The sequence below is a fragment of the Pelmatolapia mariae genome, linkage group LG16_19 (assembly GCF_036321145.2).
Source record: "Pelmatolapia mariae isolate MD_Pm_ZW linkage group LG16_19, Pm_UMD_F_2, whole genome shotgun sequence".
NCBI classification, from domain to species: Eukaryota; Metazoa; Chordata; class Actinopteri; order Cichliformes; family Cichlidae; genus Pelmatolapia; species Pelmatolapia mariae.
Genome location: NC_086241.1, coordinates 42,591,403 through 42,606,387, shown reverse-complemented (window position 1 = coordinate 42,606,387; position 14,985 = coordinate 42,591,403). Strand labels below are relative to the sequence as shown.

General features: G+C 39.7%; 1 protein-coding gene across 2 annotated transcripts in view; it reads left to right on the top strand.

Moving 5' to 3' along the window:
- The window catches only part of LOC134645907 (neuronal PAS domain-containing protein 3), a 367,866-nt gene that overhangs the window by 301,877 nt on the left and 51,004 nt on the right, over positions 1 to 14,985 (top strand). For both annotated transcript variants that reach the window (XM_063499536.1, XM_063499537.1), the window contains exon 6: positions 8,027 to 8,207. In XM_063499536.1, the coding sequence (XP_063355606.1) occupies positions 8,027 to 8,207 (181 nt within the window). The remainder of the gene's footprint in view (positions 1 to 8,026; positions 8,208 to 14,985) is intronic.

The window sequence follows — 14,985 nt, the reverse complement described above, 5'->3', positions numbered from 1 at the left end:
ACTTTACAAAGTCACACAGAGGTTTTTTACTGTTTTGAGGTACGTGTGCTTCTGTGTGTGTGGTTTTAAAATGTTGCCATATTAATTAAAGTGTGATACAGAGAGTGAGAATGTGATTAATGGGAATTCAACGCTTCAGATTTCATGTCTTTTATTTGTTATTTAGGTTGCCAGGGCTGCGCCTTTCACAATGAAAATGAAGAAATTTGTGTTTTTCTTTCTCATACTCTGGAGCTGGGGGTGTATTTAATGGTGGTGAAAAGTTACGAGGGCTAGACCGGCTTTGTAATTCATTCTTAATGGCTCATGGTTTTTGTCACACAGGCTGAGGTGTACGCTGTTGGGTCGACAGTTTAGCATTGTTTAAAGAGACAGAGGAAGCAAAACGGAAAATAATTTGTATTACTGAGAATTGTTCCAGATATAGAACTTTAGGTTATGGTCGAAGACAGCAAAAGAGCATGACCCCTCACTCTTTGTTGCCCCTAAGTTACATTTCACCGTCAAATAATGCTGTTTGAACATGGCACTTCCAAAATAACACATGACCTAATGTTACACTGCAATAGGCCTAGGCTGCTGGGGGCTTTCCGTGATGTCCTGAACATTTCACTCACCTCTTTCCACTCTCTGTGTGTTTATACACCATTCTGCATTGAATCATTAGTTATTATTCATCGCTGGTTCTCGTCCACAGCGTATCTTTTGTCCTGTCTCCCTCCATTCACTCCCAACGGGTTCGCGACAGATGGCTGCCCTGACAGAGGTTTCTTCCTGTTAAAAGGGAGTTTTTCCTTCCCACTATCACCAAGGTGCTTGCTCACAAGGGGGTCCTCTGATTGTTGGGGTTTGTATTATTTTTATGGTCTTTCCCTTACAATGTGAATTATTTTGAGGGAACTGTTGAGATTTGGCACTCTATAAATAAAACTGAATTGAACGGAGTCAAAGGACATCGGATCACATTGGGAGAATGGATTGCACAGAAACAATGGGCATGTTCTCCAGGTCTGTCTGGAAATACCTTAAAACTATGCCCGGGGGCAAAAAGAAGTCTGCTTTAGAGCAGGGCGATATGACCAAAAATATATATCACGATATACATTTGAAAATTTGCGATAACGATATAACTGACGATATAATTGACACTAGACAAAATACTTTACAACTCCACAACTTTATTAGTGCAAAAAAACCATCAATGTATTTTCACTTAAACAAGCAGCTGTTTTTTTATGTGCATTAAAGTTATATAAAAATTTAACAGTGCAAATGCAAATTCCTTGCTGACAGTTTAACCAAGAGGCATTTCCAGTGGAAATTGGCCAGCATATCCTCAGCATAACCATGTATTATATCCACAAAACTTAAAAAGAGGTTATACACACACAATATAGTAATATTATGTCAAAGCACAGTACGTATCACTCCACGAGGCTCCTGCCTACGATAGCCGTAATGCTCCGACAATCCATCAAGCGTTGCGGGTTTGTAGCTTAGCAAAGTCGTACTGAAACATTTGACAGATTTTCGAGCGCCATGTACCACATAAAATTGTTTCGAGGTCAGTAAACACAACCAGAATTCATACATAAGGCACACGGGATTATAAGGGGTACTGTCGATTTTCAGAAAAATCAAAGGATCGATTTTAAGTGACGGCCCGCTAGCATGCTCTACCAAAAATAGTGCTTTGTTGTGTGTCTGACGGACGAAAGCTAAACCAGTTCCACACCACTGAAGTTGCAGCATTTTTACAAACCAATTCTGGTTCATCCATTTCATTCAACGATCCGCTTTCGCCCTTCTCATTCTCCGTCGCCGCCATGCTTTTTCCGCCATGTGCATATGAAAACAAAGGCACTGCGCATGCGCGTTTTACCCATATTCTATCGCGATATTTCATTTTCTTATCGTTGCCCAACGATATACCGGTATTACCGTGAACGGTATGATATGGCCCGGCCCTAGTCTACTTGTATCGAAGTCTCTGTAAAAACAGCTCTCGGCTCACTTGCTTTATGACCTCCATGAAAGACATATTGTTATGAATCACTTATATTTTCTCCTATTTCTCCCCTCTTTTTCTTTTATTCTTCCCTTTTCTTCCACCTGTCAGCTCCAGCATTGTTACACTATACATAAATAAAAAATAAAAATCCATCCATCCGCTTATCCTTTTCAGGGTCGGGGGGGGGGGGGGCTGGAGCCTATCCCAGCTGTCATAGGGCGAGAGGCGGGGTACACCCTGGACAGGTCACCAGTCTGTCACAGGGCTAACACACAGGGACAGACAACCATTCTCGCTCACATTCACACCTATGGGCAATTTGGATTAACCAATTAACCTATCCCCACTAACTGCATGTCTTTGGACAGTGGGAGGAAGCCGGAGTACCTGGAGGGAACCCACGCAAACACGGGGAGAACATGCAAACTCCACACAGAAAGACCCCGGCCTGATGGTGGAATTGAACTCAGGACCTTCTTGCTGTGCGGCAACAGTGCTAACCACCATGCCACCGTGCTGCCCCAAAAAAATAAAAAAAATAAAATGAAAAGACACTGGCTAACAAGAGGCGTTAGCTAGTTAACAAGAGGAGGAGTTTATAGAGCTCCTATTTTGGCACAAGAGTTCATTCAGACCATGATTCTGCTTCTTAAAAAAAAGGAAAAAAAAGAAAAAAGGAATCACTTACATTACCCTGACTTTAACCCTAACCCACCAGCTAATAGTTGAGGAAAGCCCAGTTTGATTTAGAAACTAGTGTTCGGCAGAAACCTTCATCTAGACTTTTGGTTCCTGTTCTAAATGCAAGGTTCACATAGCTGAGCAGTGTGCCGCGAATACTAGTATGTCTGCAGTAATTACAGCTGACAGCACCCTCTTCCATCACACATGTGCACGTCCTAAAATATGGAGAAGGGACTGATAAGGATGCAGAAGGGCGAACATAAACACACACTCGCTTAACATTTGGATTCATTCGCAAAACACTTTCTCACTCACTCTGTGCTCGTTTGACACGGTTATCGCCGTCATTCTTATTGTCTTTTGTCACTTGATGTCCTTGTCTGGGAGGGTGAGTGAAGCGATAAAGCCTGCGTGTCTGTTGTGCTTTAATAAGTTTTATCTAAAGACTCTAAGCAGACAAACAATGTCAAAATGCATACTGAGCCTGATGGGAGTGATGAGAGGCTTTTTTTTTATGCTGAGGTCACCACTCAGCCAGCACATCCCTCAATTTGTTAAACCCTTGATAGCAATATTGTGTTCATGTATTTCTTTATCTGTTGTTTGAATCATTCCTTTGTTTTTTGGTAAAGGAGAGGTTAAACATACCCTGAACAGAACATGGAAGATTGTTTCAGCGGAATCACATAAGTTGGATTTGTTCCATCGTCATTTCCAGTCCATTTTAAGTCCTGCTTTTCCTGTGTCTGAGTGATATGCTGGAGTGACCCGAACCAGCTTTGATGCAGGGGAATTGCAATATGCTAGTGTATCTGTTGTCCATCCTTTTCAAATAATACATAATGAGAAGATTGAAAAGACGAAGCCTGTTTTGATAAAGGTCTCCAGCCGAACTCTGACTACCCCATACCTATTCTTCTATCTTTATAGAGCAGTGCTGACTGAATGGATGCATTACTGGATATTTTAACAAATGTGAATGCCCAGTTTTGTGTCATAGTTTAGCCACCTCGAGTCCTAGACAACTTTAATGTCCCAAATTTCGCTTCTCTTTGTTTATGTTTTTGTAGGTAAATAATGATGGAAGTCTATGGTCCAGGTCCCCACAAAGTTGGAAACCTATTCCAACATCTTCATGTCCCTGAAAACATTGCCTACTGTGTAGGCTGAATTTAGTCGCACTTTGCTACCCCATATACATGAGATATTAGGAGAAAGAGAAAAAAGAAACATGTTTAATGGTATTAAATCTCTTGGCCAACCTCTGTATGGAAAGCTGGAAGGATAACTTGATATATAGAGGTTGCTGTTGCCAAGGTTCCCGAATGATTAAAAAACGTAGGCTGCCATACATCTTCAGCGCTGTGTTTTGGTGAAAAACAGAAACTGGCACAAACTGTGTGTGTTAAATCAGGAGTCACTTTATCCGCCAAGTAAACATATTGCACTTTGGCATGGTGGCTCTAAGGCAGGAACATACAGACACACGTTCATTTCCTTTCCTAGCTTCTTCTGACATGAACGAAAAATTAATGTAGAGGTGTCTTCTCAACTGAGCAAGTTGAGTTGTAATGGCGTTGTAGAAATTTTGCATTTTAAATGTACAATGTTAAATAATTTTAGTTTCAAGTGAAAACTTGAAACTTTCGGCTTCTGCTTTGGCCTAGATTCTTTCATTGTGTGTTAAGGTGATCTTTGGAACAGATTCTTGATTTACTCTTCATGTATAAAGTGTTGCGAACATGCACAACATGACATTAAAGATATTAGCATCCACTATCTAATAATGCATATAGCTTAGGACAACTTTTAACTCTTCCACTGTTCCCAGACAGATTTCTATTCTGCTCATTTGTGGCTCCATGTTTTTATTTTGGATTCCTTAATATTCTTTTTTACAGTTTAAAGTAAACCTTATTCACGCTACATGGACTTTTTAAACACCTAATTTTCCTGTTAATTGCAGCGTAGTCGTGTCCGTTGTTTTATAAGTGGTTAAGTGGTGACATCCAATAGACTCAAATAAATTTGCCTCTCCTGGGTTTTGTGTCTTTGACGTGATCCAGGCGTGTTCATCCCTTAATTCCACTTTGTACATTTCCTAACATCCATTCCAACAGTTTCAGAAACCTTCCTCCTGTAATTTCCTGATATTTGTGAGTCCTTATATTGATGCTGCGATAATTATTCATCATAGTTAGGTAATGTGTGTTATTCTCTCACTGATAAACTCAAAAACTACATAAAAATAGTTGGAAAATGCACAGGAGGCAGGCTGAGCAGGCCAATCATGTAGTTGAATTTCTAGGGGCACAGCAGTTTTTGCTGTTGGTTCCAGAGTACGATTTCAGGGGAGTTTACGGCTATGGCGTACATTTACCGTTGAAGCATAAATGCCCACTATGTCTGTGCAATGTAAGACTGCACCAGTGTTTGAGTACTGCAGCTAATGGTAGCATTTACCAAAGGAAGAGATAACTGTGGAAAATATTTTACCTTAACTTTAGTGTTTTTAGCACAAATTTCAACTCATTTTAATTTTGAATTCTGTAAGAACACTTATTTTGAAATTTCATTACATTTACTTCATCTGCCAGTTCTGTTTGTTGTAACTTTTGCTGACTTTTCATCAGGATAAATAAAGGATAATAATAAAAATATTTGAACATCTTCCTCCCTTCCATCTGTCTCTTTAACGGATGTGCCAATCTGAATGAAACTTTGGATGAACACTGTCACACATATAGCAATTATTAACTGCCATATGTTTTTTTAAAAATAATTTATTATGAATCCATTTTGATGTTTATACTGATCATCACCCCGCGAGTACAGAAGGGGATTAGGACCACTGGAAATAAAAGTGGGGGATGTCTTTTTTTTCCCCCAGAAAAAAAAAGTCAGTTCTGTTAGTATTATAGCAAAGCGCCACTTTTATTTACTTTCAATGTTATAATACACCTAAACTGTTTCTAGGGTTATAAAATTTTTTAAATGCCATTAACCTTTACATGCTTCAAGCTGACACATACTTGTCTACAGTAATGTGTTATTTTTCGGTCTGCTGCATGATAATTATTTTAAAGTGTTGTTGCAGCAAGTGTCAGAATGTCTAATTTCTTTTCTACATTGTTTCCTCTGTGTAATTAGCTCCACCAGTGACTTTATGTAAAATAGTTATGCCAAGTTTTAATTGATTAAAAGTCAGCGTGTTATTGCAAGGAAGAACAATGTAGATCCAATTAGCACTGTAATGTGTAAACATGAACACTAACTCCCATGGTGCACCAGGGTCTGAATGTGTGTGTGTATGTTATTCAGTGATCAGCCTCATTTCTTAATCATCACTTTCTGCTCCAGATGAGACTTTATGAGGGGACTAAATTGCCTTAAAGGGATTTCTTATTAAAGGGATTACACCCATGTAATCCCCTTTGTCCCAGCGGACCCCCAAAAAACCTGAACACACACACAAACATACATAACCAGATTAGCATGTGGAAATAAATGTGCACAATCTTTTTTGATATGCTACAAATGAAAACACACATGTTAAATGGCAGAGCACAACCATCACACCTTTGAAACTTGTGTACCTAATTATGTGTGTGTATACACACAAGCTGTGTTTGTGCATTTCTAACCTTGACAGGAATTTGTTTGTGCAAGCTGCGTGTTTTGCTTTTGCAAGCACCAGTGTGTGTTCATGTGTGTTTGTGTGTAAGCGTAACGCTGTGGTTTAGATGGCGCTTGCTCGTCTCATCCCCAATTAACGAAGACAAATCCGCTTCCATCGCCACTAATGAGAGTCTTTAAGGTGAAGGGACTCTGTATTTATTTAATAAGAGGGAGCTTATTTATTCCATTTCCATAAGAAAGACAAAATGCTGCTGATTCTCCACGGCTGACAAGGGATGGATTAGAGGAGCGGGATGAGAGGAGAAGAAAGAGCAGGAGAGAAGGGATGAAAGAGAGAGGGGTGGAGGTGTTAGTTGGCCTGTTAAAAATATAATACTAGTGTAGCATTCCTAGAGCGATTGCATTGATTTGAATTGCGAGCAAGAGGGGCTGAAGTGTTAAACAGATGACCCAATCAAAAACAGTGGTCAAAATCATAGCCCATTCTACCAAATGGTAGAGCTTCTAAACTATCCTACTCTTTAAGGTTATTACTGTTTTTTCTGTCCAGACCATAACACTCACAAGAGGATTCCTCCGATTGTAGTAATGCTTAGCACCGTGGCTTTGTTGTGCAACTTCCCCGTCCTAAGTTTAAGATGGGGAGGGTAGCAATAAGACCCCAGCCCAGAGCAAAGCAGGTGTCAGTGATAACAGATATGACACTGATAGCTCAGGTGGAGGTGGGTTGCAGAGCACCTTGCAGGTGTGCAGCAACTTTGAGCAGGCTAAACTAGATTTTCCAAATGGATGCATAGAAGAACATCACAGCAGTAAGATTATCTAATCTGCTAGGCTTGTGGCAGGTTCGACTTTTTGACCTGCCTGAAAGTATAATATTTTACATATAGCCATTCTTTTACTACACAGATTGATTAGTAAATACTCAAATGGTACCATCTTTACTTAACAAGGTCACTTACCAATAAAATATAACATGTCAAAGAGAAAATAAAAAAAGAAAAGAAATACTATTCATTAGACGTGAATATTTTGCAATAAACTGATGCATTTGCCTTTTCCAAGAGATTTTTCTGTTAAGTAAGAGTCTTAATTGCCTCTATTTTCTGCTTGCTCAATAACTTTATCTACAGCAGACTTTTAATGCATGTTCAATGCATTTTGTCTTTTCTTCCTGAGGGAAAATCTTCAATCCTACCAGTTCTACAAAAGTGTGCATTGTGAGATGGATTGCCTTTATTGTATTGGTGGAAGTAGAAGAGTGACATAGGGGAACAGGGTGAATTTAGGGATCAAAGGAACAGCATGGGATATAGAGATATGGAACTATGGATTGAAAAATAGCCATGGAGTAAAGGGTGGAGGAGAAAGAAAGATGACAAGCTGCGGAGTAGGACGACGAATGAAAGGTCAGCAAAAAAAGATGAAAATGATACCCCAAAGAACAGAATTTCAGCAATTAACAATTTCCAAACTGTCCAAAAACCAACAGCCATTGCTTCTCTATATTTGAGATTTGAGTGTTTTTCAGCACACACAAATTCTTCACTGGTTTGTGGGACCAATTATTAAAATAAATGACAAATAATAAACAGTAAACTATGAGCCAAGAAATTAAAGATTGTGTAGAAACAAAAGTACGAACGAAAAGGGCTTTACAGGATGATTTTTAACAACGCTTTATTTCTGCAGGTGGAGCTCACTGGTAGCAGTGTGTTTGACTACATCCACCCTGGCGATCATGTGGAGATGGCAGAGCAGCTTGGGATGAAACTTCCTCCAGGCCGAGGGATGTCTCTATCCCAGGGAGCAGTCAACGAAGACGGGGCTTCTTCGGCTTCTTCATCGTCACACTCTGAGACGCCCGAACCAGGTAGGTAAACATGGGAGAGTGGCTTCAAATTAGGAAACTTTATTTGTATTTTTACCACAGATCCTCGAGCTGAGAAAAGAAGTTACAAAGGTTCAAACAGGACAATACTTACGACTGCTGTGAAGTGCTTCACCATCAAAGTTATTAAGCAATCCATATGAGTTCTAGAGGCTTGAAAAATGAAATTGACAACAGGCTTTGCTTTTTAAGAGATTGATGACTGACCTTGATAAAAACCAAAGGAGAATTGCAATGACTCTGACTAAACCAGACAACTCAAGACTTTTGACTCAGAAAGCTTCTATATTCTCTTGAAAAGTATGCAGATAAACCTTTTTGGACTAGATTTTTCAGGAAGTTTCTCCTGAAGCTAAATGAAATCAAAGTTTGTAACAGACTGATTGAAAGACATTGAAATAGCATTGGCGGCACTTTATATGGCAGTCAAATTTTAGGTGTTAGCCTTAGTAGAATATCTGAACGGTCTCGGGTCTAGATGTTTGAGTCTGAATTATGTTGTCAAGGTGATGCATGCAGGAAAAAAATGACCAGTCAAAAGTGTAAACATATGTTTTTGATCCTGTTAAGTTGGCCATTTAAACATGGGAGTCAGTGATGCTTCTGTGTTGGCTCCGTTTTTCAGTCTGCAGGGTTCTCCTTGGTCGCAACCCATTTCTCGCTAACATTCTCTAACCTTGATGCTTCTATCGTTTGCTGAATGTTTGAACAAATTGATTCAACACACTGTAGAGCCATCACTGCTATAAACTGGGAAAGGACACATTTCTCATTGGAATTCTTTGCCTTGTCTCCTCCATCCCTCCATCCATTTATCCCTCCATCCTCTCCTGCACCACATGTTCAAGACTTTTTACCTTACAAACGCTTTGGATTGTGCTCTCTCTCTTTCACTTTCTCCCTCTCTCATGCTGATGATAATTTAAGTATTAGGGGAAAATCCATTTATAAATTAAACAAAATGACTTGATATCCATCGAGTCCCTTAGTTCATCAGCCTGTTCAAACAAGGAGTTGAAGATTGGCTTCGCGGCAGCCGGGGTCTTCGGAGACGGCACCGTAATTAGATCTGCAGCGGATTTATTCTTGGCTGATTGGTGCAGCTGATGGATGGGTGGGGGCTTTAAATTAATTGAAGTTCCACATTTGAGGTTTTTGTTCCCCCATTTTTTTTCCTTTGACATTCTGCAAACCTCTAACCTGGTCTCCCCACCCTCCAAACTGGATATGTATAGAGAGATAGGATAAGAGCACATGTATGTGGTCATCAGCATCTTTTTGTCTGAAGAGAAAGAAAAGCAGCAGAAATGAAACATGTATAGGCAGAAAATAATACAAATGGGAGTTTACATGAATTTCTTTGTGATTCCTAAGTTAATTCAACCACACGATGAAAAAGAGCAAAAGAGAAAAGCAAGGAAACGAGGACAAAGGTGTTTGTTCTCCCATGTTAATTTGCCTAGAGAGATGGAAAGAAAGAGAGGCAGGGGATGTAGGGACATGTTTGAATGTGCATGAGTGCTTAGCAATGTTAATTTGTCCAGAGAAAGAGAGAGAAAAGGGAGGGAGAGGTTTCAGGCAGACATGTATGGATGTGAAAGAGTGATCCCCAATGATAACTTGACCAGAGAGAGAGGAAGAGGGAGGATTAGGATTCATGTATGTGTTATTTAATGTTAATTTGCCTTTGGAAAAGGAAGGGGGGCAGCAGAGCTGGTATGAATTTGTATGAGTTTTTCTCAGGAGAAGAAGGGGCTTATTTCAGGTGTCCAGGGTAACAGTGCTGTTCATCTCAACCTCCAGTATTGTAAATTGGATGTTTTTCACTTCTTTCACTGGTGCTTTTTTTCTCTGAGTTGGATTGTTTCTGCAATGAGATTTTGGGGGCATCGGTCTGTCCTGTGTCTTTTTCCTTGACTCTACAGCCACACTAATGGTGGGTGATATCCTTCTGCTGTGGTTAGGACTGTAGCCTCAAAAGTGATGTAGACCAGGTTTGAATCTCCTGGTTGGCTGGATACTTTCTGTGTGGACTTTAGATGTTCTTCGTGCACCTCCATGGGTTTTTTTGTCATTAGGGGTTGAGGAAGGATCTAAAAGCCGGAATAAACTAAAACTGAATTCAATTTTATTTACATAGCCCCAAGTTACTACAACAGCTGCCTCAAGACACATTATATTGTAAGGCAAAGACCCTACAGTAATTCAGAGAAGACAGAAAAAACCCAACAATCAGATGACCTCCTATGAGCGATCTCTTTGGCGACAGTGGGAAGGAAAAACTCCCTTTTAATATTTGCTAAAACTGATTAGGGTGGAAGTTCAACAAAGTACATCAAAGACGGAACATACAGCAAAGAAACCAAAGATTTAAAATTCTTCAACAATGACAAACATGAAACAAATCCACAGGCTGACAAAGAACTTTTTATTCTTCTTCAGCGACTGACACCATCAATCAAGTGTATTATACTCATCTTGTAAAAGAATCCATGCGCCAATGTTCTTTCACCCCTGTAAATCTATATGTAGTATAATCATGGATATCCACTTTGAATCATATAATCTTTGATCAGAGCAGTTGTGAGAAAATATGTTAATACTGGTCAGTTCTCTATGAAAACTTGCCTGAGAAACAGCAGCTTTATTCTGAAAAAAGCCTTACCCTTATCCTCAATCCTAAGGTTTTAAATCTCTAATTGCTCTCATCTACTAACTGGAAGGTTGGTGGTTCAATTCCTGGCTGTTACAGTCTGCATGCCAAATATCCTTGGGCAAGATACTAACCCCAAATTGCTCTCCGATGCATCTGTCAGAGAATGAATGCATGTCATTCTTAGATAGAAAGCTCTTAAGTATAGAAAGAATGGGTGAATTGGGCATCTTTGGTTTCATTCTATAGCAGTGAAACAATACTAAAGGGACACTTTTTTTTTAAATTCAGTGATTTACTGAATTTGATTGTGACTCTCAAATCCTCTCATTTCAAAGCTAAGTCAAAACATTTTGTTTCAAAGGAACTTACTGTTCCACGGTACAAAGCAAGAAATTAGGTTCAGATCAGACAGGGTCATTATAGTCAAAAAGCAGAAATCATTTTTTCCTCATTTCCATCCAAAATGAGTTGTATTTGGTGATATGGGACTTCCCCACCATTCTGCATGCATGTTGAAATCCACAGGGAGGGAAAGCAACAGAAGGATCTCAGCACAGAACAGAGAAGCTTCAGAAACAGCAGATATGGCACTAGTTCCAACACAGTAAGTAAGGTGGAGGTGGGTTGTAAATGGGCTTGCAGAATATAGGATTAGCCAGTTGTATATTTAGATATCAATTAGCTGATCTACTGGTGTGCCTGATGTATTGCTATGCTCCATTAATTATAAATGATATCTAGAATACAAGACCATGTTTCTGCAGAAAGCAAAATCTGTGTCATGACCGGTTTTTATTTATAAATTCCAATTTGATACAAGATGTGAACTCCAGCATTTGCTCACTGCAGATGGCCATGAATGTTTATGGTTAATGTTTAAAAGATTATATTATTATTTGTGGAATGACTTTAGGGAAGATTCTGATCAGTCACAAACATGCTCTGCAGCAGGACAATGAGCCCAGATATCTGAGGAGACACCTACAAAGCTAAGATAACAGCATAAGCAGATTTCCAGTTAACTGCCTGCAACTTATTGTCCTGTTTGCTAAATCAAGGAGACTCCGTCCGCATTTCAAGAAACCAAAAGTTGTCTTTTCCATGTGAAGTTTGCCAGTCTCAATTTGAAAAAGAATTTATTAACTGGCTTTACCTCATTGGTTGCTCTGTTGTAATATATCAGAAAGCTGACCCCATCATTTTAATTACAGTCACGCTCATAAAGTATTGAAATTGGAGTTAAAACACGAGATGACCTTGGAGGAGAGAGCTTCCTTTGAAGCTCAACGCTTCTATTTTCAACACCCTCTTGCAGTTAAAGAGAGTCATCTTTAAAAGCGCATGACGCAATTTGACTAATATCAGTCAAACTGAGCCTGAGAGGCTCAGCATCTCTAACTGTTCTGAAGGGTGAGTGGTTGAAAATTATTACTCCTAAGTGTAATTCAGAGTCTCAGAGAGGAGGAAAACTCTTCACGCAGCTCTTATTTTCTCTCACTTCAGTATCTTCTTTACATATCATCAGTTCAGGGTCACATAGACGTCGGGAATGTATCTGATGTGTGCTGGCTGTTGACTTTGACCTTTGACATCCTTACAATGAAGGAGGTGGTTAACGGTTGCATGTTTTGGCACAGCTGTAAGATTTGGGCAGTGGTAAGGTTTTTGAAAACTTATTTTGTGGCAGTAAGGCTGCTAAAGGTTTTTTGGACAAATTCTATAGGCTTTTGCTGTAATACTGAAGGTTTTGCAAGATTTAATCAGTGCATTTATAATATAATTTCTAATAATTATATTGTTAAAGATAGGTTTGTGTTTAAATCTAGTGTTTTTGTCGCACCATGGAAATGTGTAGCATGACCAAAGGAGTGCTTCGCTAAAATGATAAGATCTTGCCTCAAACAAAAGACCAGTTACTAAAACTCATCCTCATCATCTAATACCTATTAAACACAAAGCTTTTCAGATTCTTAAAAATCCTGAAATGTTGCATTCTTACTAACCTGTTACACAAAATGAATATCAAACATGTAATTTAGCATTGAGTAAGTGTAAATGCTCTGACCTTTAGTTTTAATCTGTGCAGTTTCCTTGCTCCAAGGCAGCCATTAGTTTGAGTACTTTTCTTTTTTTAATCTTTCAAAAACCATTTAAACTTGGGGAAAGTGTAAAGGAACATCAGTAACTTGTCACTGTTAAATTTGAGCCAACTTGGATAATTGTATACAGCACATAGGGTTGCCAACCGTCCCTTAAAAAACGGAATCGTCCCGTACTTAGAAACAAAAGTACACGTCCCGTATTGCGCTAATAAGGGACGCACTTTGTCCCGTAATACAGTGAGAATCAAAAGTAGTCTATAAATGTTAATGGAATTAACGCTTTGTTTGAAAACATAATTCCCAGCCCCTCTCCTGCTTTGTGACCAATGAGCTGACAGCACACTTATGACAATTCGAGTATGACAATTCAGATTACCGCTTATCTCATTGGTCGAGGAAAGGTCGCTTACGGAGAAAATACCGGAAGACAACAGATGACCACAACAAGAAGCATGGCCAACAGGGAAACAAACGCCGACACTGCGGTGCAAGTCTCGGACGACAGTACACCTAAAGCTGGGCTCACACTGTGTGATTTTTTCAGTCACGTTATTCAGCTCCTGCTCAAACTGCACGATTGACTCGCAGGGGTTATAAGTTCGTAGGTCACGATGCAGGGTCTCACACTATACCGCCCGATGCTCTGATGCGACCTGAGTGCTCACACTGTGCCTCCATATAATGAAGGTTATAACAGAAAATCTGTCGCTCGCTCTCCCTCTCTGTCTTTCACTCACACAGACACGCACACCACCACCATCAACTTTGCTAAATTGCTAATGAAAAACATTGATCAAGCAGCTGTGATTGAGCAGCAATGTAAATCCAACTATTTTCACGGTTGTTGTGGTCGTGATAATTTTGTGATGCCACATCGAAAAGGCTCGGATGAGCTTTCCAAAGTTCTACAAGTTGTGCCTCCATCGCTTGTGTCCAGATCACACGCTGCACAGCCGTGCTGCTCCGTCTTTTTCACCGACGTTTACGTGTTTGCGCGTGAGCAGTGTGAGCGGCTGCGGTGACACCCTCACGAGCGATTGATGATCGGGAGCTGGTCGTGAGGTGTTAATCGCTTCTCGTTACCCCACGTATACTACAAGATGCACGATGAAGGCCAAAATCGGGCCGATCACCAAATCGGTCGCACGACTCAAAAATCGGCTCAAAATGGGCCAAAAATCGCACAGTGTAAGCCCAGCATTAGACCAGCAATGTTTGTTCCCCTCAGAGAAAGAAAAAAAAAGGCTGCAAAAGTACAGGGAGGAATGGGAAAAGGAAAACACCTGGCTGGAAAAGCGCACGACAACACCTATAAAGCGCACTGCACTGTGTGCCGGTGCACTTTTTCCATAGGCATGCTTCTAATGGTGGGCACATGAAGAACATGAGGGGCGTGAAAGCTCGGGGAACCCTTAACCAATTTTTTGTCCACCAGGCCACGGCAAAAGCAGATATGGTATGTAAACACTGGTTTGTTTTTTTTAAACCCTCTGGTTAAGGTTAATATGGGCATGTGCAGTGAATATCAGCGCTATGTGGCCAGAAGTGTGATAATATAATTTATTTTGTGTAATAAACAACTGCAAGGATAGATGATTACAACAAATAGATGACTAATACATAAAAGTAATACATAGATGATTAATGATGATGAGTTATGATGCGTAATCATGGGAACAAACGGGAGCAGCTGATTATCATTAGAAAAGCTGAAATAATACCTCAACTGAAGCCAATTGTACTAAATGCACTATATGTGCACTGTTACAAGAATGTTTTTCGTTCTATTGTTTTCTATTAATTTGTATAATTTTAAGTTAAGCAGGACAGAGTTCTTTTAAAGAAAGATTTACTTATATTCTCAAAAGTTAAGCATGACAGGCTTCTGTTTAAGAAAGAGACCTGTTTTATTGTGTTAATGTTGTCATTTTGAGCTAAAAATAAATGGCTAAATGATCAGTTGTTTCCCATATGGTCATATCACGAAGAATATGCATCTACT